Source organism: Notechis scutatus, chromosome 1 (genome assembly GCF_049901735.1).
Source record: "Notechis scutatus isolate UNSWTSFEM ecotype Mainland chromosome 1, rNotScu1.2, whole genome shotgun sequence".
Lineage (NCBI taxonomy): Eukaryota > Metazoa > Chordata > Lepidosauria > Squamata > Elapidae > Notechis > Notechis scutatus.
This window is the reverse complement of record NC_142009.1, coordinates 50,899,822-50,921,750: the sequence shown is the minus strand read 5'-3', so window position 1 is coordinate 50,921,750 and position 21,929 is coordinate 50,899,822. Positions and strand designations below refer to the sequence as shown.

Sequence of the window (21,929 nt, the reverse complement as noted above, 5' to 3'; positions counted from 1 at the left end):
GAGCAGCTCTTCCAGTCCATGGCAGGCCAGTGCAACCGGGTGGAGGAGCTGCTCTGGGATGACCAAGGGGCTAGCCCTGTGACTATGGCAGCTCTGGAATATGGGACTGACTTTCCCACCAACGTCAGCAAGCTACCGTCAGTCAAATGCATATTAGTGGTCCGGGAGATTTCAAATTATGAGTGTGTGGTCCCTGAGGTCCAAAAGGTTGGCGACCCCTGATATACAATATCAGAAAACTATAATAACAATTTCATATCATAAAAAAGAAAAATATGTATCTATAGATCATAGCTATTCTTTATAACATTCTATTCTTCTGGAATAGTCAGAATAAGGATTGTTTGTTTGATTTTTGATTTTTAAATAAGCCGTTTCATAGACAATTAAAAGTTTATTTTGCCTTTCACCATTTTTTTTTTTTTTGTATTCCAGCAAAGATCTTACAAAGTTTTTCCTCTTTCAAGCTTACTCCAAGCAAGCAGCAAATGTTTTACAAATAACCAGATAACCTGTAGTCTGTTCTGTTATGAACATGGGTGGGCAAAAAAGATCACGTGACCACAGCAGCAGCCCAGCAGTCCAGCAGGAGCTAGTAGCACTGAAGCAGTCACAACTTTCCCAAATTTTATTCCCTAGGGAGACATGGGTTCCAGATTTTGGGCACATTCAATAAGGTAGATTATTTGAGATACCTTGGTTCCAAATTATTGTTTTATGATACACCATGTTGCACTAGTTAGTCATGACAACAAGTCGTATGTAATGAATTGCAGTAGTTACTAGCAGATTAGCTTTGGAGAAACTCGTGTTCAAATCCAACCTCTCTCCCCCTTATACATGAATTTGACGCTAGTTGATTTTGCTGATGCTGACAGCCTGGGTTTGAGACTCAAGTGTCAGGAAACGGGGTGAGTTCCTGTTACTTGTCCTAGGTCCTGCCCACTTAGCAGTTCATAAGCATGAAAATGCAAGTAGGTAAATTGATATCACTATGGTGGTAAGGTAACAGCATTCTGTGTGCCTTTGGTGTATAGTCAGGCTGATCACATGACCATAGAAATGTCTTTAGACAATGTTGGCTCCCTTGGCTAAGAAATGGAGATGAGCACCACACCCTAGAGTCAGAAATGACTGTACCAGGAAACCTTTACCTGAATCAGATTAAAGTGGTCATTGTTAAAATTAGATAGCAGGGATACCATTGGAGTCTAACAACCCTTAAATATTTTTGTAACTCTATATTACAAATCTTTGTGAAGGTGGATTTAGTAGTAAAATAGGTGCCAAGAAGTAGTGATATTGATGTCAAGATGCACTTGATATTTCTTGGCTTCCCTTTTCTTTCCCTATAGAATTAACCAACCCTTTTGTAAAATTCATCTCTCTATGAAATCAACTGAAAAATTCTCACTGATTATAGTGACTTATATCTGTACTGCTTGTGATGATAAAAATCAAAGATATCAAAATAATGGAACACCATTAAAACAAATAAAAAATTCCATCAATAAAACAAGTGATAATCTCTTGCCATCACCAAAACCTCTACTCCAAAGATTATCCTAGATTTAAAAAACCTACTTCTCCCTCCCTCCAAGAAGGATGACAAAAGCAAAGCTTGATCTCTCTTGACAAAAAGTTCCAATGCCTAGAAAAAGTAATTGAGAAGGCGCTGTCTTGCATTGCCTCTGCCTCTTTTATGGTGGTGATAATAAAATAAAAAGACCTTTCAACATCTTCAAATCTGATAAGGAAGTATATCATTTTATATCAAGCCACATAGAACTTTACAAATTATAACAGCATTTTTGATTTTTGCAAAGGAAAGATAGGCAATGAATGGAGTTATATATTTGTAGCAACCAGTCAATAATTTAGCTAGGATATTCTGGACCCATTGAAATTTCTGAACAATTTTGAAATATAGATCCATATAAATCAATACTCAATCCAAATGGAGTATGTGTCAGATGACTATTTTTATTATAAGATTGAAAATATGTTTTCGTTTTTCTTAAAATACCCTGCAAAACCTATCAGCTGAAAAAATAGTATCTCGGGAGAGCATTTCTCTTGTAAAATTCAAGCATAGTACCATTATTGTCTAAGAGTTACCTGCAGAGAGAGAGGGGGGGAGGGAGGGAGGGAGGGAGGGAGGAAGGAAGGAAGGAAGGAAGGAAGGAAGGAAGGAAGGAAGGAAGGAAGGAAGGAAGGAAGGAAGGAAGGAAGGAAGGAAGGAAGGAAGGAAGGAAGAAATCACTGTCAATCACTAACTATATAATTATCATCTGGAACTGAAATCTCTTTCATAATTAATCAAAATACTGATTTATGAGTTAGATTAATATCAACTGTGATTTTACAATTGATATATGTACATGTTCCTCAATAAATAGTGCTAAAACAAGCTGTGAACTTTACAGAAATAGCATGATTGTTGAAATGACTTATTTCTATCTGTACAATTACATATTTTTGCTATTGATTCAAAAGCATGTAATACTATTTAGCTATAATGCATGTCTATTACATGATGTCTATTACTGGTGTCTATTACATGCTCTCTATATCTAGAAATGTAGAAGATTCACTCAAATACCCAGGCTAGTATTTTAAAAAATATAACTTAAATGAATTACAACTAGATCTAATTTAGTAGCTGACTTTCAGTTGAACTCATAGGTCCATTCCTGAGGCTAATTACTTCACAATATTACAAAATGAAGTACAAAATGAAGTATATGGATTGCAAATAAAACAAGGTAATGAAACATCCAAATGCTTCTGATATTTAAACTCATCCTAAATCATAAGCTTTGATAATTTTCCTATTCAATATATGCTAAGTAAGTGGTAACCAAAGATATTGAGGAATTCATTTGCTATGTGAAACTCCCTGATCCAAAGGTATGAACTCATGGTGCAGAGAACATGATTTTGCCACTCATAATACATTTTGATAAACCATTCTCTTGATTGAATTTTAAAGCTTTTGATTTTCACAGGTCAAGGACTTTATCTTTAAAATTGTTTCTGCATATGTAATACTATTGCATGGGGACAGAGCTCATTGATCAGCAAAGAGAATTCCAAATGTGATCAAGGTATTTATACAGATAAAAAAATACTTATGGAGAAATATTTATACTTATACAGATGCTAAACCTAGCAGCAACTGTCAGCATGATGAAAGCAGCAGATGAAACCCAGCTGAGTGACTTTGGGACCTCATTGGTTGCTGAGATTGATGGCTTTTGGCATGACTTGGACAGAGTTGGTTTGTCTATCCTGGTATTAAACAACTTCTCATCAATCATGATATCATCATGGACTGTCTTTAGAGATTGGGAGTAGTAGTTCTACTTCTATATTGGTAGATGGTTCCATTCAGTAGTGATAGGGGAGGAGAAATCAACTTAGTGGTTCCTCCTTTGTATTGTACTTCAGGGATCAGTTTTCTCCCTCTTTCTATATAAAGCCACTGGGAGATGCCATTTAGCTATTTGAGATGATACCCAGCTATACATCATGAACTCAGACTGCTCTGAGGATGCTGTCAAAGTGAAATTTAAAGTGTTGGTGTTAACCCATAAACCTTTTTATGGCTTGGGGTTCAATTACCTACTGCACCATATCTTCCTACAGAAGTGGATTACAATTATGGCAGAAGAAATAGATGATTGTTCCTCACTTTTATGGGATTGGAGGAAGGTCAGACAATTGGATTGTTTTTCAGTGGTAGTGCCAGAATAATCTCTGGTTGTGGTAAGGTCCATACTTACCTTGGACACCTTCTAGAAAATGTTGAAAATCCAACCTTTTCAAATGTCATTTGGGTCATTGTCCTCTTTATTTGGATATTATGGGTTTTCATTTTTTTAAATTTTGGTATTTTTGTTTATTCTACTGGTAAGCCATTCATTGTCTGTTGGATTGCAGTGAGGTAAAACACTGAATCAATAATAAGAATAAATACTAATACAAATAATACTGATGAAATATGAATGTCCAATCTAGGTTATTTATGAGAACAGCAAGGGATAAAACTCATTAAAATGTAATGGTATTAATAAAATCTTTGCAAATTCCTTGGGAGATCCTTACCTCTTCCTTGGTCTTTTTGGATATAACTCTTAGCCAATCGCCAATCATGCTCAAGACAGCAGCAAAATATGCAAGACCCACCAGAATCCAGAACCACACAATTGGTTTGTAAAAGTCAAAATATTCAATATCTGATCCCCCTAAAAATAAATCAAATAAATATAGGTTTGTATTGGATACCTGTTACCAGTTATTCATACTTCTTTACTATATATTAAAAGTTATTAACTTCATAGAACAACACAGGTAAGACCAAAGTCAACTCAATATTAAATCAACAGATTGAATTATATTCCAAGCAGTTTAGATCTTTAATACAATTTCAGTGTAAAGATAACTTGTTTTTAAATCAATAGGTTTTTGAACATAATGTTAAACTGTAATTGGGTATTCTATGAATGTGCATTTCTTTTTCAGGAGCATCTGCTTCTGCTTTGAAACTGAACATTTTCTCCATTAAACTGGTAAAGTCTTACTCAGAAGGATCTGACCAAATTATTCTTCTATAATTGCAAGGATCAACCTATGATCATACCTTCTATTTTTAATGTTCATGGAAAGTCAACCTTCTAACAATCCATGTTCTTACCCAGTTTCCTCCATCAATTTCATTCAAACAACCACCTAACAAACCAGCAATGCCAAAAACTAATGATACTGATAAAAGGAGATCTGTGAACTTTCTAGCAGCTCCCTCCAATCACCCAGCTCCAACCACCAGTTCTACTAGCAACATAGGAACACAGCAACCTTCCTTTTTCCAAACCTTCCATTTTTATTTTATTGATGTACTTGTATTGACAGAGTCCTCAAACACTGGAAATTAACAGTAATTCTCTCAAATTTTAAGAAAGGAAGGGAAAGACCTGCCAGCATGTTATTAGCAAAACAAACTGGTTAACAGAATTAGTAAGATTTACAATAGGCATTTATACTAAAAGGCAATAGACTCATTTCTCATGGAGATGATTCCCACCGATGAGAGAGAGGCTTTAGAGAGGAGAGACCCAAAATACACCAAATGATTGTACTGAGCAATTAGTTTTAGAGATATACAAGCCACAGCTTGTACTTTATGTTGCTTTTACTGTTTTTAATGCCTATTTTTTGGGGGGAGTGGGGGACTAAAAGCTGTATCAATTAACTGTTGATTGCTTCTCTTAGTTCTAAGACCATGTGAATACTGTAGTTAGGGAAGGATGCAATGAATAATTTTCCTATCTAAATATTAAATACACTCTACTAAATACTAGAGTGAATAAAACTCCATGAATCATTAAATCATCAATGGATAGAGATACAATTAAGAAATAAAAGCAAGAAAAAGGACATAAGGATGGTATAATCATCATTTTATGATTTATAGATTTGAGGATTAAAAGAGTTAAAGATGAAGGAAAAAGTGTTAAGATGAAAATTACACAATAGAAAGAAGGGGGAAGACATGTTTCTGTGTTTTCTTTCTTTTTTACTTTCTTTTTTCTTATTTTTAATCTTTTTCTTTCTAATTTTTCTCTTATTTTTTAATCTTTTACTGTATTGAAAATCCTAATAAAACATCGAAGAAGAAGAATAAAATTATTGAAGAAGAAGAATTGACACTCTGGAAAGAGTGCAGAGAAGAGCAACGAAGATTAGTGACGTGGAGGCTAAAACTTATGAGGAATGGTTGCAGAAATTGGGTATGGCTAGTCTAGTGAAAAGAAAGACTAGGGATGACATGATAGCAATGGTCAATATTTGAGGGGTTGCCACAAAGAAGAGGGAGGCAACCTATTTTCCAAAGCACAAGAATGCAATACCACTATTGCCTTCTGGAAACTAATCAAGAAGATAACCAACTAAGGGGAAATTTCCTAACAGTGAGAACAGTTAACCAGTGGAACAACTTGCCTCCAGAAATTGTGGGTGCTCCATCACTGGAGGCTTTAAAGAAGAGACTGGACAACCGTCTAAAATAATATAGGGGGGTGACTAGAGGGCTTCTGAAGTCTCTTCAAACTCTGTTATTCTGTGACCATCATCCTCATTCCTTGGATCAGTGTTTCTCTACACTTTAAGATGTGTGCATTTGAAGTCAAAGGCCACACATTTTAAAGTTGCTCAGGTTGAGAAACATTGCCTTGGATAAATAGAAAGCTATTTTGTATGCTGCTCAGAAAACAGAAAAGAATTCAGAAACTACTTGTCCTTCCACAGCAGGGGAACCAGTTATATTCCAGCTGCGATTAAGCTTTCTATCATCATATTTGGCACAATATTTAGAACCAATAATAGGTATAACCCTGCTGTCTACTGAGATGGTGGCTTACTGTGATATATTATGGTAGAATTTCCTTAAATACAGTAGATAAGAATCCCATCTGCAATACAGACCGTGGCATAAATAAAATGAAGGCAGGAGATAAATATTTTTAGCACACAAGGCTTCCTGGGCTCCCATTGCTTAGAGTATTCAACAATTCTGACCATATGGGGTAGGACTACAATATCTGGCTGCTGAAATGCATGGTGTGACACAGCTCAGATATGTTCTGCACAAGAGATATTTTGGGGGGGCGTTGGCAATGGAAAGTGAGATTGTGTGGAAAGGAGTACTTTGAGTTGACTGAGGTGGTAAGGTGGGAACTCTTGGGAACTCAAGCCTGTTGCTGGAAGGAGGGGCTATGTGGCCGTCCCTTTTTCCTGGGTTTTCCCAATTACTGCAGCCTAGAGGTGGAGCTTAACACCTGAGCCCTTTCATCATTGAGGAGCATTATCTAAGAAGGGGCAAAGAGAGCTCAGCTCCTGCCTTGAACATAGATCGTTTATTCTTGCAGCTCAGTCTCTCTCTCTCTCTCTGAAATTCTTAAGGTTCTGCAGAAGGAAGGTTTTTATTTCTTTTTTAATAACAGAATAACAGAGTTGGAAGGGACCTTGGAGGTCTTTTAGTCCAATCCCCTGCTCAGGCAGGAAACTGTATACCATTTCAGATAAATGGTTGTCCAACGTCTTCTTTAAAACTTCCAGAGTTAAAGTATCCACAACTCCTGAAGGCACGTTATTCCACTGATTAATTGTTCTAACTGTCAGGAAATTTTTTCTTAGTTCTAGGTTGCTTCTCTCCCCTTGATCAGTTTCCATCTGTTTCTTGTCCTGCCTTAAGATGCTTTGGAGAATAGGTTGACTCCCTTTTAGTAATCATTTACTTTCTCTCTCTTTAGCATTCTCACTCTTTTCCCACTAAGCATTTTAGAAATTTAGTGTTTAATTCACAATGTATTCAGGTCCACTGCATTTTAATTTTATTGTAATTTGTTTATCTTTTTTCTTTTCTTGCATCCTGAAACTTTTATTATCTAAGTAACACTGGCAAACAATTACTAAAACATAAGAATGATTATTCCCTGAATTGCTTTTATGATTGATGCCTGTTTCTGCATCTCCCTTCTGTGTCATCTAATAATAAAGCAACTAACTCAAATGATTGAAGCACAAAATGCAGGTACTCTTCAAATTATGACCAGTTGCTTGATGACTGTTCAGAATTAAGATGGACCACTAACAGGGTACTCACAACCCAGTTCCAAAGTTCTTATGGACTCTCACCCTCCCATAGTCATACGATCGCATTTCAGGTGCTCAGCAACCAGCTCTCATTTGCAGCCATTTGCAGTGTCTTGCAATCACATGGCCATGTTTGCTTTTGCCAAAACCCAGTTAACTTCCAGTTTTCAACAAAAATGTCTGATAGCATTTTTGCTAATAGGTTTGCTTAATGACCACTGCAGAAAAAGGACATAAGATGGAATCTATCACATGATGATCTACTTTGCAAACACCATGACTGACGACCATAACAGGCAGATTCCACTAAGGACATAAGTTGATGAGTACCTGTATTTTTGGCATTTCATGGCAACATGAGGTAAAAGCTCTCTTGCATGTTTAATAGTACTTTCTATTACAAGTTAAGCAATTTCATTCATTCCAGTAAATGAGTGAAATTGCTTAAATCTTCCTCTTAATATTCCAGGCTACTGCTCCAATCCTCAACCAGTGGGCAATCCGATCATCAGGACCAATGTATTAAACCTAAGAAGCAATCTACTGACACTAATTATGGATGTATTTAAATCTGGCAGGGCATAAATGCTGCAATAAATAAATAAATAAGCCAGAAGCATTATAAACAGAATGCATCAGACTTTCAAATAAAATCTTGGAAATGCAAACAAAACATTTAGTCTGCTATCAACAGTAGCCAAAACCTGCTTGGCAACCTGATCCTATATTTAGAGGTGATGGTACTATTTTCCAGCAAGGCATCAGATTCCAAGATCAGTTAAATTAAACATTGATTTCCACTTCACACTTCTGTTCATCTAGGGAAAATCAGAGGCTGAAATTCGGAAGGATACCTGAATTTCTTCAGATACAGTGGATAAAACTTTTTATCTGAATTAATTCTGATTCCTATTTCCTTGTACTCTCTGTCATCTGCCATAACTTGCTAGGTGGCTGGGGGGAAGAGGAAGTAAGCAATTAGCATATAGAGGGTCAAGAGGAGCCAGAGGGGAAGTGGTGACAGAAACAGAGATGTGAGAGCCAGCTCGTTCTAGTCTTCAAGGCCACAGAGCCTAAGACAGGAATGTGAACTGCACCAAGTGGGACTTAACATTTGAGCGGTTCCCCAAACAGTTATATGGCACACCATTGGATGAAAACAAACTGGTCAAGGGGGGGGGGGGCTGGGGAGAAGGGGAAAATCTGTAACTCTGTGAGGGAACATTAGTTCTAGCCTGCTTCTGCTGCAACCACTAATCCTTAGTAAAAGAGCCTATCACTTCAATCAAATGGAATTGAGGGACTTTCTTTCCTAGGGACCTAGCTGGGGCCAGCCTGACACTTTCTCTCTTTATCCATGCATTGAATGTTTCTTTCTTCTATGAAAAGACAGGATATATAAACCAGCAATTCAAGTTATAATTTATTTTTTTCACACACACACACACACACATTAAAAATTGCAGTATAGTAAAACTGAGCTGTACTTATTTATTTATTTTTTGCTGTTGTTTTTAATTACACAGAAGACTAAAAGTCCAAACATTTCTATTTTCCCCCTTTCTCTTTTTAAAGCACTTGGGAATTTGAAATACAGTATTGGAAGTTATTATTTTGACCTTGGTGGTACTGTCTAGGTAATTCTGTCAGGTTCATGATAACTAATCTTTTCTAAGATAGAGCATTTCTTCCCTCATCCTGGATGAGCAACAGGAATTAACCTGTTAGTTGGTTTAGAAGGGTGAAGATACAGCAGCAAAGATCCCCTGTCAATATCCTAGAAATTAAGCATGTGGTGGGGTGTTTGCCCTGCCTGGAGACATGAGGAAGAGGAGGAACAACCTCCCTTGGTGTGAGAAACCACCTCTAAGCATGTTGGTCTCAAAGTCCCATCTTCTACCATTTAGGTTGTCCTACCCCCTTCTGTACATAGGAACTTGTTCTTCTTAAATTCTATTTCCTTCCTTCTTTCTTCCTTCCCTCCCATCCATCCATCCATCTATTTCAAAAGATGGTAAGGCATAGCAAAAAAAAGAAAAAACAATTAACAGCGCTGATGCACAGAACCGATACTAATCACTGTGTTTTTCTTTATAGTAATGAAAACTATAAAAACAGCGAGAGCTGCAGGGACAAATCATTATATTAATGTATAATGATAGAGACTACTAACGTACTTGGTGTTCCAGGTTCAGTTAAGTGGCCTTTGGTATATACTGTTCTTACTATAGACATAACCAGGATATACATTTTAGTGCATAAAAACAAGACAAAAATATTAATGTTCTTGCTCTGAAAAAGACACCAGTTTTAAAGCAAGTCCAACTAGGTCCATTTCCCTATAATACATATTAGTGCATGAGAATCACTGGACTTTTAAAAATAGATATGGAATCCAGTGTATATCTGACAGCTTTATACATAGGAAAAAGTAAACATTCAGGCTGGGGAAAAAATATGTTAGTGATGCCATTTTCATCTTACAAACTAAACATGTATTATATGGAAATAATAATATAAAATATAACAGCACACTATATCCATACATACAAACACTGGCCTTTATGATCTATCCCATATATATTAATGATAAGGCATGAATATGAGCCTGATTGTCAAGTTTATACACTTTCTTTGCTTGATATAAACTAATAGTGCAACAACATTCTTTTTTTGCAAATTGATTATGTGCCATCTTATATAATATGTAGTGGCAGCATGAAAATAAATCTGCATAAATAAGATAATTGCTGGAGGTAAGAATCATCAGTTGAACACAGCAAGTAGGAAAACTGAAGAAGCAAGTAGATAGATCCATACTGTGCATAGTATGGATCTATCTATGTACAGTGGTATATACAAGAGTGTTACACTAATCTACAAATGTGATACAATCTTATAAACCACAAATTATAGAGATCCTAATTTCTTCTCACCTGAATATTTAACAGAATCGAGAAAGCAATTTAGCTTAATTTCCAAACAGAAACTGCAAGATTGTGCCCACAAACACCCATGAAATTCCCAGATAACATGTGCATATTGAATGTAAAAACTATTATGAAATTTCAATGTCGTGTCATGATATTTTTTTTGTGAAATTTCAGAATGTCAATGTCTTCTAAGAGATCTTGGGGATGAGAGCAATGGAAACTCATAGGATTTAGGAACTTTTCAAGACATCACTCATTTTTAATGTTTGGATATTGATCTATATCATCATTCAGGTAATCTCATACAATAGCACTTAAAAATTTGATGGTACCTTATTTCACTGTTTTAAAGATAGTTAATTAATTAATTGAATGGTATTTCTCATGGGAAATGTTTTGTAAAACATGTAGTAAACTTGAAGCAAGGTTCAAGTTTTAAGGTTTGGGACACAAATAAATCTTTGAATGGGGCAAATATGTTGCATTCAAAAAGTCTTTACTTTCATTCTAACAGGGAGACCAGTCTGGCACACTGGAAAAAAATACTGCTAGATCAATATTGATGGCTGGGCTTCGAGAAAGTGTAACAATATACACTTTTGCAACAATATACACTTTGAAGGCATTTATGTACTATAAAGGTACATGATTTATTTTTCCATATAGAATTGGTAAAATATTACCTGCAACATAATCACCAAATCCAATTGTTGTTAAGGTGATAACTACAAAATAAATTGCGTCTAATGTATTCCAGCCTTCTATGTGCTTTAAAATGACTGCCGGAAGAGCAACAAACAGAACGCAGCCAAACAGTATGAATATTATTGTTGATATTATGCGGATCTTTGTCTGACTCACATTCCATTTCTGTGATGGGGGGAAAGAATAAACACAGGGGATAGAAGAAGAGAAAGAAAGAGGGGAAAAAAGAATCCATTATTAGTAAAGTAAAGTAATATTATTTCACGTATTATTTCACATTTAAAAAATGTGTAGATCTTTTTACTAAAACCCAGGTGACATTGTCTGCAAAGTTTTAAATCAAAATAGATGGCTAAACAGTTCTAACTGTGTAATCAAAGGGTGACAGAATAGATTAAAGCCACTACAAAATCACAATGTTAAAAAAAGCTTTTTCAACATTTCTCTGTAAAGTATTTATAGCAGATATACAGTGGGTCTATAGGGATATTTAATCACTATCAACCCCACCAAGCATATATGGAATTGTTTACGATAAAAATGAAATAGATGGGTAAGTCTTCATACAAGCATTGATCATGAAATTTGTCTGCTCCCATGAATATTTATATAGGAGAATTTAATTGCTATCAATGATATTCAATGCCAAGTAACTATCCATGAAATTACAACCATGTGCAGTGAATAAATGGGAGCAGAAGGAAGCTAAATTTCAAATTTACTTTCATTCTCTTTCATGTATAGACACTTCGGGATTCATCATGTCAACAAACAATACAGTAGGTAGAAAAGGAAAAGGAAAAAAACAGTGTAAGGTGGATAGGTGAGGTAAATAACATTTAAATGAATATTTATTTGGATGCATTTCACTACAAATTGTTTATACCAAGAATAATCTACCTTTCTTCAATAGTTCCACCTGCAATAGCTATTCACAGCATGAAGCTAAACTACTACAGTTATTACCAAATTTTATATACAGTTATTCAAGAAAGGAAGGATCCTCCCAATAAAAAATAGGAATAAAATTTCATAAGAAGAAAATGATATAACAAAAAGACCAAATTATATGCCATACAAAATGTTCATTAATTTTCATGATGTCAAGTGTTGGATTGGTTAGATAAAATACTCTAATCTGATTTCAATACATTTTGTATTCAAGTAATTTATTTCTACTGATAATTGTTGTACTGAATATCAGTAACAGAATTTCCTTCAAAGTCATTACAACATAGAACATGGTATCTTAGGGCTGGAAGGTCTACTAGTCCAACCCCCTACTCAAAGCAGATGACCTTATACCATCCCGGTCAAATCACTGTCCACAATGGAGCATCCACAACTGTTCTGCTTTTTAGAAAAAAATCTCCTTACTTCTAGGCTGCATCTCTAACAAACTTCCACCTATTACTTGTTTTACTGAACTGTTGATAGTTTATTTAGGAAAATATCATAAATTTGAAATAGGATATTAAATACGTGTAAAAAAAGCTGAAAGGGGTTTCTTGCCCCTATTGGAATACCTAGAAAGGGGTTCTGCAAAATGTAGACATAGGACACCCTTTCAAATACAGCAAACATTTACCAAAAGATATTTTGAGGAAAATCCCATCAATTCTCTACCTGATTAAAAGAATCACATTGTGCCCACAGCACAAAATTCTTTCTCATGGATTTAAGGTACCTTCATAACATACTCTTTAGGATCTGTTAATATTATTATAATTGGCGTAGGACCAATAGTAATAGCACTTAGACTTATATACCATTCTATAGTGCTTTACAGCACTTTCTGAGTAGTTTATAATATAAGTATTATTTGTATATTGCCCCCAACAATCTGAGTCCTCATTTTACCAACCTTGAGTCAACCTTGGGCCAGCCAGGGGCCGGCTGAGTCAACCTTGGGCCGGCCAGGATCAAACTCTGGGCTGTGGGAAGAGTTAGCCTGCGATACTGCATCCTAACCATCGTGCCACCACACCTCACACAACCAAGTGGTATACATGATCTCTATCATCATATGTTTGCTCTAGGAAAATCTCTGTGTCTCTCAAATGGACCTAAGTCATGTGGAAGCTCAAGTAACTATCACTGTTTTGTATTTTGCCTGAAGAGAACTTGGGAGTAAATACAGAGTAAAACTGTACAGGTAGTCCTCGGTTTATGACCATAACTGAACCACTGATAAGCAAGACAGTTGTTAAACGAGTTTTGCCCCGTTTTATCACCTTTCTTGCCATAGTTGTTAAGTGAATCATTTCAGTTATTAAGTTAATAACATGAGTCTGGGTTCTCTGTCTGCTTGTCAGACAATTGCAAAAAGTGATCATATAAACCCATCATAAATACATGCCAGTTTCCAAGCTTGCTTTCAAGTGTGGCTTGTCTTCTGGAATATAGGACTCCTGGACTTCAGCCATATATTTACTATATTTTTGGCACAGTACAAAAATATTTTCCCATTGCTTTTTGAAGATGTTTTCAGATTTTTCCATCTAGCCTACAGCCTAGATTATTCTCTGAATGTCTCCCAGGCAAGAGCTAACTAGACTCATCCCTTCCAAATTGGGACATTTTAGGTCAAACTAGATGTTTAGACAAATGAATATAATTTGGACCTGCAATTTGTTTGAAAAGTAGTTGAAAAGCTCCATTAAATTCAAGACTAGTGAGAATACTAGCCCTCTCTTTTTTCTTTTGATCTAAATCACATCCTTCTACCCCCACTATTATCATTTGTACAGACATGCACCCATACTGTTAGCCTTGTTGGCTTAAACGTCTGTTTGGACACATGAACACACAACTCTTGATGCTAAATAAGAGGGTATTTAGAGGTGAAAGGCTGTTAAGTGAATAATTAAATGCTTCATCTCTTTTTCCATCAATGTTTTTATTATTAAAGTGGACAGGGACAAAGATGAATAAGAAAGAGAACATGTGTTTGCATGCAACACTGAATTTATTTTAAAATTAAAGATAATACAACATTCTATGGCACATTTATAGGAAGAAATAATATTTTATCAATACACTGTTATGTACAGTTTACTTTATGCCAGACTTTTAACCACGAATGCATGACCAAAATCAAATATCTGTAATAAAACATTTTCAAAGTTAACAGAACTTAATCATATTTCAGAACAATGTAACTGCAATGTATACTCACAACAAATGTGTCTTCTACTCTGGCGATCCCTTTCCCAAATATGGTCCCTAGTTGATCTCCAACTCCGGCCAACAGAAAACCAAAGAGAGGGATTCCCAGTAAGGCATAGATGATACAGAATATTTTTCCACCTTCTGTACGTGGTGAGATGTTCCCAAATCCTAAATTACAAACAACTTGAGCTGTTGATAAATCAGTTAAAGGCATTAAATTACACATCTAATTAGCACTGCAGATAAGGACACTTTTTAAATGTTCCATAGGAATATAGATCTCATTAATTAAATGATTAATACAGAGATTCTATACTAATTGGATTGCTAAAGTCATCTCAAATTGAACTGCATTGGGAATTCTTCAAAGAATTGATCTTTTTCACATAGGTGAAACAAATAGTGGAAAGACACCATTACTCTCTTCAAAATGTAATCTCTATAGAGATTTATTCAGCAATATGTTTAATTCATTTCAGAGATAAAATTTTCTTACACGTAATTTTCAGTAGTTCTCAGACAGCTTAAATAATGTATAGCTACTGTATAAAATTTCTGATACCACCTACCAACTATTTCAAATCCTCTTTTTCCACTGTCCATTTATAGTCACTGACTACAAGATTTACAACTTTAATTGCACATAGCAATAGCACTTAGCCTTATATACCACCCCATGTTGCTTTACAGCACTCTGTAAGTGGTTTACAGAGTCAGCATATTGCCTCCAAGAATCTGGGCCCTCATTTTACTGACATCAGGATGGAAGGCTGAGTCAACCGTGAGCCGGTGAGGATTGAACCTCCGGCAGTCAGCAGAATTAGCCTGTAATACTGCATTCAAACCACTGCCCCACCACAGCACTTCATATAGACTGGATGATCCAATCTTATATTCGAATTTCCGCCCCAAAATTGTTATTTAAATGACTGCATATCTCTTTTCTATAAATGATATGATTTAAGATGCAAGCAAGATATCAAGGTCAATAATGAAACATTTAATATATTCTTGGCACCATCCAAGGTTCCTACTCTATTGAACTCTTAAAGAATTTTAATTTAAAAAAACATACAGGTAGCATGTGGCAAAGGCCTGTCTTAGACATAGCCTGTATTTCCAGCAATACTTCTCACCTCCAGGTAGATTTCAGAGGCATAGTTAGAAAATAAATTATTGGAACTTCCAGTCCCAATGCTTTGTACACCTTCTGGGTCTAGGTCTTTTATCTGGCCACATCTATATAGCAACTATTTCATGAAAATGCTCACAATATATCTTCAAACTCCAAATATTCCCCCACCCCCTAAAATTTAGGCAATCCCAGAGCTTTTGGATCAAAATTATCATATATGATCTTAATATTATGCTTACTTATATATCTTCATTGTATCTTTTAAAATCATGAATAGCAATAATCTATAATCCATTTCTTTTATCTTCAGCTGCTATATCGATCAAATGAATTAAATTGGTACATTGTCGTCACTATATAACCATATAGAATGTTACTGAGGTTGTTATCTGGCACTGTTATTTTGCTTTCTTTAAGTTTTGTAAAAGATTTTGTTTTCTTTAATTTTGAAAACATGGTTTTGTGATTTGAACTTCATTTAGCACCTATCCAGAATTTGCTGACTGAGCATTTAGCTCTACTCAGTCAGAAATACTGGATAAATGCTAAATGAAGTTCAAATCCATGTTTTGCTATACAGTATATACACTAGTCTGCTTAATTTGGTGTGGTCTATCTCATAAAGTCTGAAATTCTTTTAGATTCTTAGAAAATGTTATCTATTGTAAAAAAAATAGATTTTTTTGATAGAAGTGTATTAGTTTGTCTCCTGGTTCAACTCATAAACCAAGTCCAAATTTTTCTACCATTGTAAATGCTATTTTATTACTCTACTTGGCATTCCAATCTCCTATAATTGATATGATGTCTTTCTTTGTTTTTATCTTGATACAGAATAGAATAGAATAGAATAGAATAGAATAGAATAGAATAGAATAGAATAGAATAGAATAGAATAGAATAGAATAGAATAGAATAGAATAGAATACTTTATTGGCCAAGTGTTATTGGACACACAAGAAATTTGTCTTGGTGTAAATACTCTCAGTATACATAAAGAAAGGGTACATTCATTAAGAATAAAGAATCATAATGTACAACACTTAATGATAGTCATAGGGTACAATCAACAATCAAATCATACTAGGAAACAGTCAAGTGGGAGGGGATGGGTGATAAGGAGTGATGAGAAGATTAACAGTAATAGTAGTGCACACTTTGTAAATAGTTGAACAGTGTTGAGGGAATTATTTGTTTAGCAGAGTGATGGTTTTTGGGGAAAAACTGTTCTTGGGTCTAGTTGTTCTGGTGTGCAGTGGTCTATAGCATCGTTTTGAGGGAAGGAGTTGAAACAGTTTATGTCTGGGATGTGAGGGGTCTGTAAATATTTTCACAGCCCTCTTTTTGACTCGTGCAGTATACAGGTCCTCAATTGAAGGCAGGTGGGTAGTAATTGTTTTTCTGCAGTCCTAATTATCCTCTGAAGTCTGTGTCTGTCCTGTTGGGTTGCAGAACCCAGACAGTTATAGAGGTGCAGATGATAGACTCAATAATTCCTCTGTAGAACTGTATCAGCAGCTCCTTGGGCAGGTTGAGCTTTCTGAGTTGGCGCAGAAAGAACGTTCTTTGTTGTGCTTTTTTGATGATGTTTTTGATGTTAGGTGTCCATTTTAGGTCATGTGATATAGTAGAACCTAGAAATTTGAAGGTCTCTACTGTTGATACTGTGTTGTCTAGTATTGTAAGAGGTGGTAGTATAGGAGGGTTTCTTCTAAAGTCTACCACCATTTCTACGGTTTTGAGTGTGTTCAGTTCCAGATTGTTCCGGTAATACCATGAGGCAAGTTGTATAACCTCCTGTCTGTATGCAGATTCATCGTTGTCTCAAATGAGACCAATCACTGTTGTGTCATCAGCAAACTTCAGTATTTTAACAGATGGATCGTTTGAGATGCAGTCATTGGTATATAGGGAGAAGAGAAGTGGAGATAGCACACAGACTTGGGGGGGCCTTGTGCTGATTGTACAGGTATCGGATGTGATTCTGCCTAGCTTCACCTGCTGCTTCCTGTCTGTTAGGAAGCTTATGATCCACTTACAAGTATGTTCAGGTACTGCTAGTTGGTTTAATTTACTTAGAAGAGTGTTTGGAATGATGGTATTGAATGCTGAACTGAAGTCTACAAAGAGGACTCTTGCGTAGGTATTTGGAGATTCAAGGTGTTGTAGGATGTAATGCAGAGCCATGTTAACAGCATCATCTGTCGATCTATTTGCTCAGTATGCAAACTGCATGGGATGTAACAGCGGATCCGTGATGGTTTTCAGGTGGGACAGCACAAGCCTTTCAAAGATTTTCATAACTACAGATGTTACAGCAACTGGTCTGTAGTCATTCAGTTCCTTGATGGAGGGCTTCTTTGGCACTGGGATGATGGTGGAATGTTTGAAACAGGAAAGAACATAGCACATCTCTAGTGATCTATTGAAGATTCGGGTGAAGATGGGGGCCAATTGGTCAGCACAGACTTTTAAGCAAGAAGGAGTTATCTTGTCTGGCCCTGATGCTTTTCCTGGCTTCTGTCTGTGTAATAGATCTTGCACTTCTTTTTCTGTGATCACCAGAGGTTGTGAGCCCAATGGATTGGGGCCAGTTATAGGAGGCTTGGCTGTTGTTGGTGTGTTTGAGACATGGGTTGTGGAGATAGGTGGCTGTAGTTTCTTTTCAAACCTGCAGTAAAACACATTCAGGTCATCTGTTAGTTCTTGATTTCCTTCTGCCTGGGAAGGAAGTTTGCTGAAGCCAGTGATGTTTTTAAGAGTTTTCCACATGTTTGCTGGTTCATTTGTTGAGAATTGATTCTTTAACTTTTCAGAGTAGCTTCTTTTTGCTGCTCTGATCTCTCTTGTTAATATGTTTCCGGCCTGATTGTATAGCATTCTGTCACCTTTTCTGTAGGCTTCCTCTTTGGAACAACGTAGCTGCTTAAGTTTAGCTGTGAACCAAGGTTTATTGTTACTATATATTTGAAAGTTCCTTGTTGGTACACAAGTCTTCGCAGAAGCTAACATATGATGTTACAATATCTGTGAGCTCATATAGATCTGCAGAGGCATCTTCAAAAACATTCCAATCAGTGCAATCAAGGCTGGCCTGGAGTTTCAGCTTTGCCTCATCCGACCAAGTCTTCACTGATAATTGTTGGTTTAATGGTTTTAAGTCTTTGTCTGTAGGCAGGTACAAGGTGAATCATGCAGTGGTCAGAGTGTCCCACAGCTGCTTGTGGTAAAGACCTATAAGCATCTTTTACTGTTGTGTAGCAGTGGTTTAAAGTATTTTTGCCTCTGGTGGGACAATTTACATGCTGGAAATATTTTGGGAGCTCTTTCCTTAAATTTGCTTGATTAAAATCTCCTAAAATGATGGGAAGGGAACCTGGGTGTTTGGCTTCAGCTTCCATAATTTGATCAGCAAGAGTTTGTAATGCCTTGTTTACACAGGCTTGTGGAGGAACATACACAGCTATTAGGAGAAATGAGGAGAACTCACATGGAGAGTAAAATGGCTTGCAGTTGATGTGTAAAGTTTCATCACAAAACTTATATATTATCGTTATATCCTGAGACCAGCTGTTGTTGATATATAAACATAATCCTCCACCCTTTGTTTTACCAGATGTCTCTTCAATTCTGTCTGATCTAAATGTCTGAAATCCTGGGATGTATATGGTGTTGTCCCCATGAATTTGTGGATTAAGCCAAGTTTCAGTAAAACAAAGAACAGCTGAATTATGAAAATCAGAATTCCATCTATTTAAGAGATGAATTTCATCCATCTTGTTAGCCAGTGAGCATAAATTAGTCAGAAAGATTGAAGGGAAAGGAGTTTTTTTTCCCCTATTCCTTATTCTGTTTAAAATTCCTGCTCGTTTACCTCGTCTCCTCTTCCAGCATGGTCACTTCTTTGCTTTCTTTGTTGTAATCCATAGCACCAGGGAATTGGTTAGAATCTCCTCCACGTTTGCAAAGACAGGTGGGGGTGAGGAATCAGAAAGCTGCTCGTTAAGGAAACATTGCCTAATTCTTAGCAGATGGTCTCATGAGTATGAAATCCATAGTGAATTGCAGATAATAATAAGGAATAAAGAAACCATTAGAGAGCATTTCACTGAGGCAGCCGTCGTTGGTGCCATCTTGGGGAGGAATTCCTATTTTTGCAGTTACAGTGCTGCAACTTTCCATGAAACTCTTCAACTTCCACCTCCCCTTTATCTAAGATTGAAGCATAAATCAATTTGTAGACTGGCTTCACATGAGGTTGAATTTTTCTATCATTTTTAATTGAATCCAAGCACTGAGATTATTTTTTTAATTAACAATGATGATTATTCCATTTCTTTTATAATGTTATTGTCCACAATATATCTGATGCTTCTTCAATATGAAGCAACCGTTTCATTCTATTCTGATAGCATTAGGTTTATCTTGGTTCATGATTCTGATATTCCTTCTGCCAATGGTATGTATGTGCAACACTGAACCTTCCTTTTGCCTCTGGCCACAGTAGTTCACTCAACACCTTCTGATCTTGGGAGCATATCTTCTAGTATCATGCTGACATTGCCCTGGTTATGAATGTCCATTCAGTTTTCTTGGCAGAATACTGAAGTGGACGTTCATTTCCTTATTTAGTGGATCCCATTTACTCTGCCTCCTTCTCTATTATATGTTAGGAAATGTATCTTCCTAACAGAATAGCTGATGGCTTACCTGGGATGCCCAAGCTCCTTGACTACTGCAAAGTAACAATCTATGAAGGAGTGCCTATTTGCAACTAAATATAGCCATTGCCTATCTATGACACAGTGCTTTAAATGGGATATTGGGATCATTGCCCTCTGGTTTCATTAATAAATAAGCTAAAAACAGCAGTAGGAAAATTGTTAGAATAACAATATGATACAACATTAAAATAAACTAAAACTTGGAAGTGGAATCAGTTGTCTTGAGAGGTGATAGATTCTCCTTCAGGCTTGACAACCACCTGTCTCAGATTTTATTTGTTTGTTTGTTAATTTTTTATTCTGTTCATCTCCCCTACAAAGTGACTCTAAGCAAGTTACAAGTTACAAAACAAGTAAAAAAATAATTAAAATATTAAAAATTAAAAACTACACAGATTAAAATATTATTAAGAAGTATACTAAAACCAAAACTAAGAGAGCTAAGAGATGGATGGGACAAGGATGAGATCTTCTTACCCCATCAGCCACTTCCAGCAGTGAGTGGACTCCCCAGGGCCCCAGCTCAACCAGCAAAGCGAGATTTTAATGCCCTTCTGGAGGGCCAAAGGAGAGAGGGCAGTTCTCACCTCTGGTAATAGAGGTTCCACAGAGATGGGACCACATCTGTTCTCCTTGACCCTGCCTTCAATTCCTTAGCAGATGACATCTGTAGGAAGTCTCTTCTGCTGGCACAAGTGGGACAAGCTTATGCCAATGTGCCATTGTGCTATTGAAGAGAGAGGGTGCCTCAGATATCCTGGATCCATGGCACGTAGGACTTTAAAAATAACAATCAACACCTTAAATTGGATCCAAAAGCAAACTGGTAAACAATGCAGCTTGCATAGTAATAGTGTTAAATGTGCAGAACATAGGATCTCCCAGGACTGTACATGCTCCTGCATGCTGCACCAGCTGCTGCTTCCGAATACTCTTCAAGGGTAGCCTCATGCAGAGTGTGTTGCAGGAATCCAGCCAAGAGATGACTAGGTCATAAGTGACCATGCATTGGGGTCTCAGGATCCAGGTAAGGGCACAACTGCTGCACAATGCAAAGTTGCAGAAAGGCCTTCCTAGCCACAACTGTCACTTGCTCTTTGAGCAGGAGCCATGGGTCCAGGAGGTCCTATGAGAAAGATGCTTTTCTTTAGACCTTGAACTAAAAAGAAAAATATGACTCAATGGCCTAAATCAGAGGTCTCCAAACTTGGCAACTTTAAGACTTGTGGACTTCAACTCCCAGAATTCTCCAGCCAGCATAGCATAGCATAGCATAGCATAGCTGGCTGGAGAATTCTGGGAATTGAAGTACACAAGTCTTAAAGTTGCCAAGTGTGGGGCCCCTGGCGTAAATGGCCACTTTCAACTCCATGGTATTATTATTTTATGAAACCATGAAATAAAGAAGTAGGTTAAAAACTAGAAAGGTAATAATTAGGAAAACTAGTATAACAAATGAACAAGAAACCAGCATTGATGAATATGAAAGAGCTTAAAACTCACAGTCACACTTACATATTATTATCAATAATTAGCATATTCCGTGGCAATTTTTATTTGGGAGAGAATATTATCATATAATGATCTACTTTTAATTCAATTTCTTAT

General features: G+C 36.4%; 1 protein-coding gene across 2 annotated transcripts in view; it reads right to left on the bottom strand.

Annotated features, from left to right (window-relative positions):
- Nucleotides 1-21,929, bottom strand: part of KCNK2 (potassium two pore domain channel subfamily K member 2) — an 83,993-nt gene that overhangs the window by 10,832 nt on the left and 51,232 nt on the right. Inside the window, exons 4-6 of one of the 2 annotated variants that reach the window (XM_087963868.1) lie at nt 14,470-14,651; nt 11,270-11,456; nt 4,108-4,247 (exon numbers count right to left, since the gene is read on the bottom strand). In XM_087963868.1, coding sequence (XP_087819994.1) covers nt 4,108-4,247; nt 11,270-11,456; nt 14,470-14,651 — 509 coding nt within the window. The remainder of the gene's footprint in view (nt 1-4,107; nt 4,248-11,269; nt 11,457-14,469; nt 14,652-21,929) is intronic. The other variant, XM_026680360.2, reaches the window with a different exon arrangement.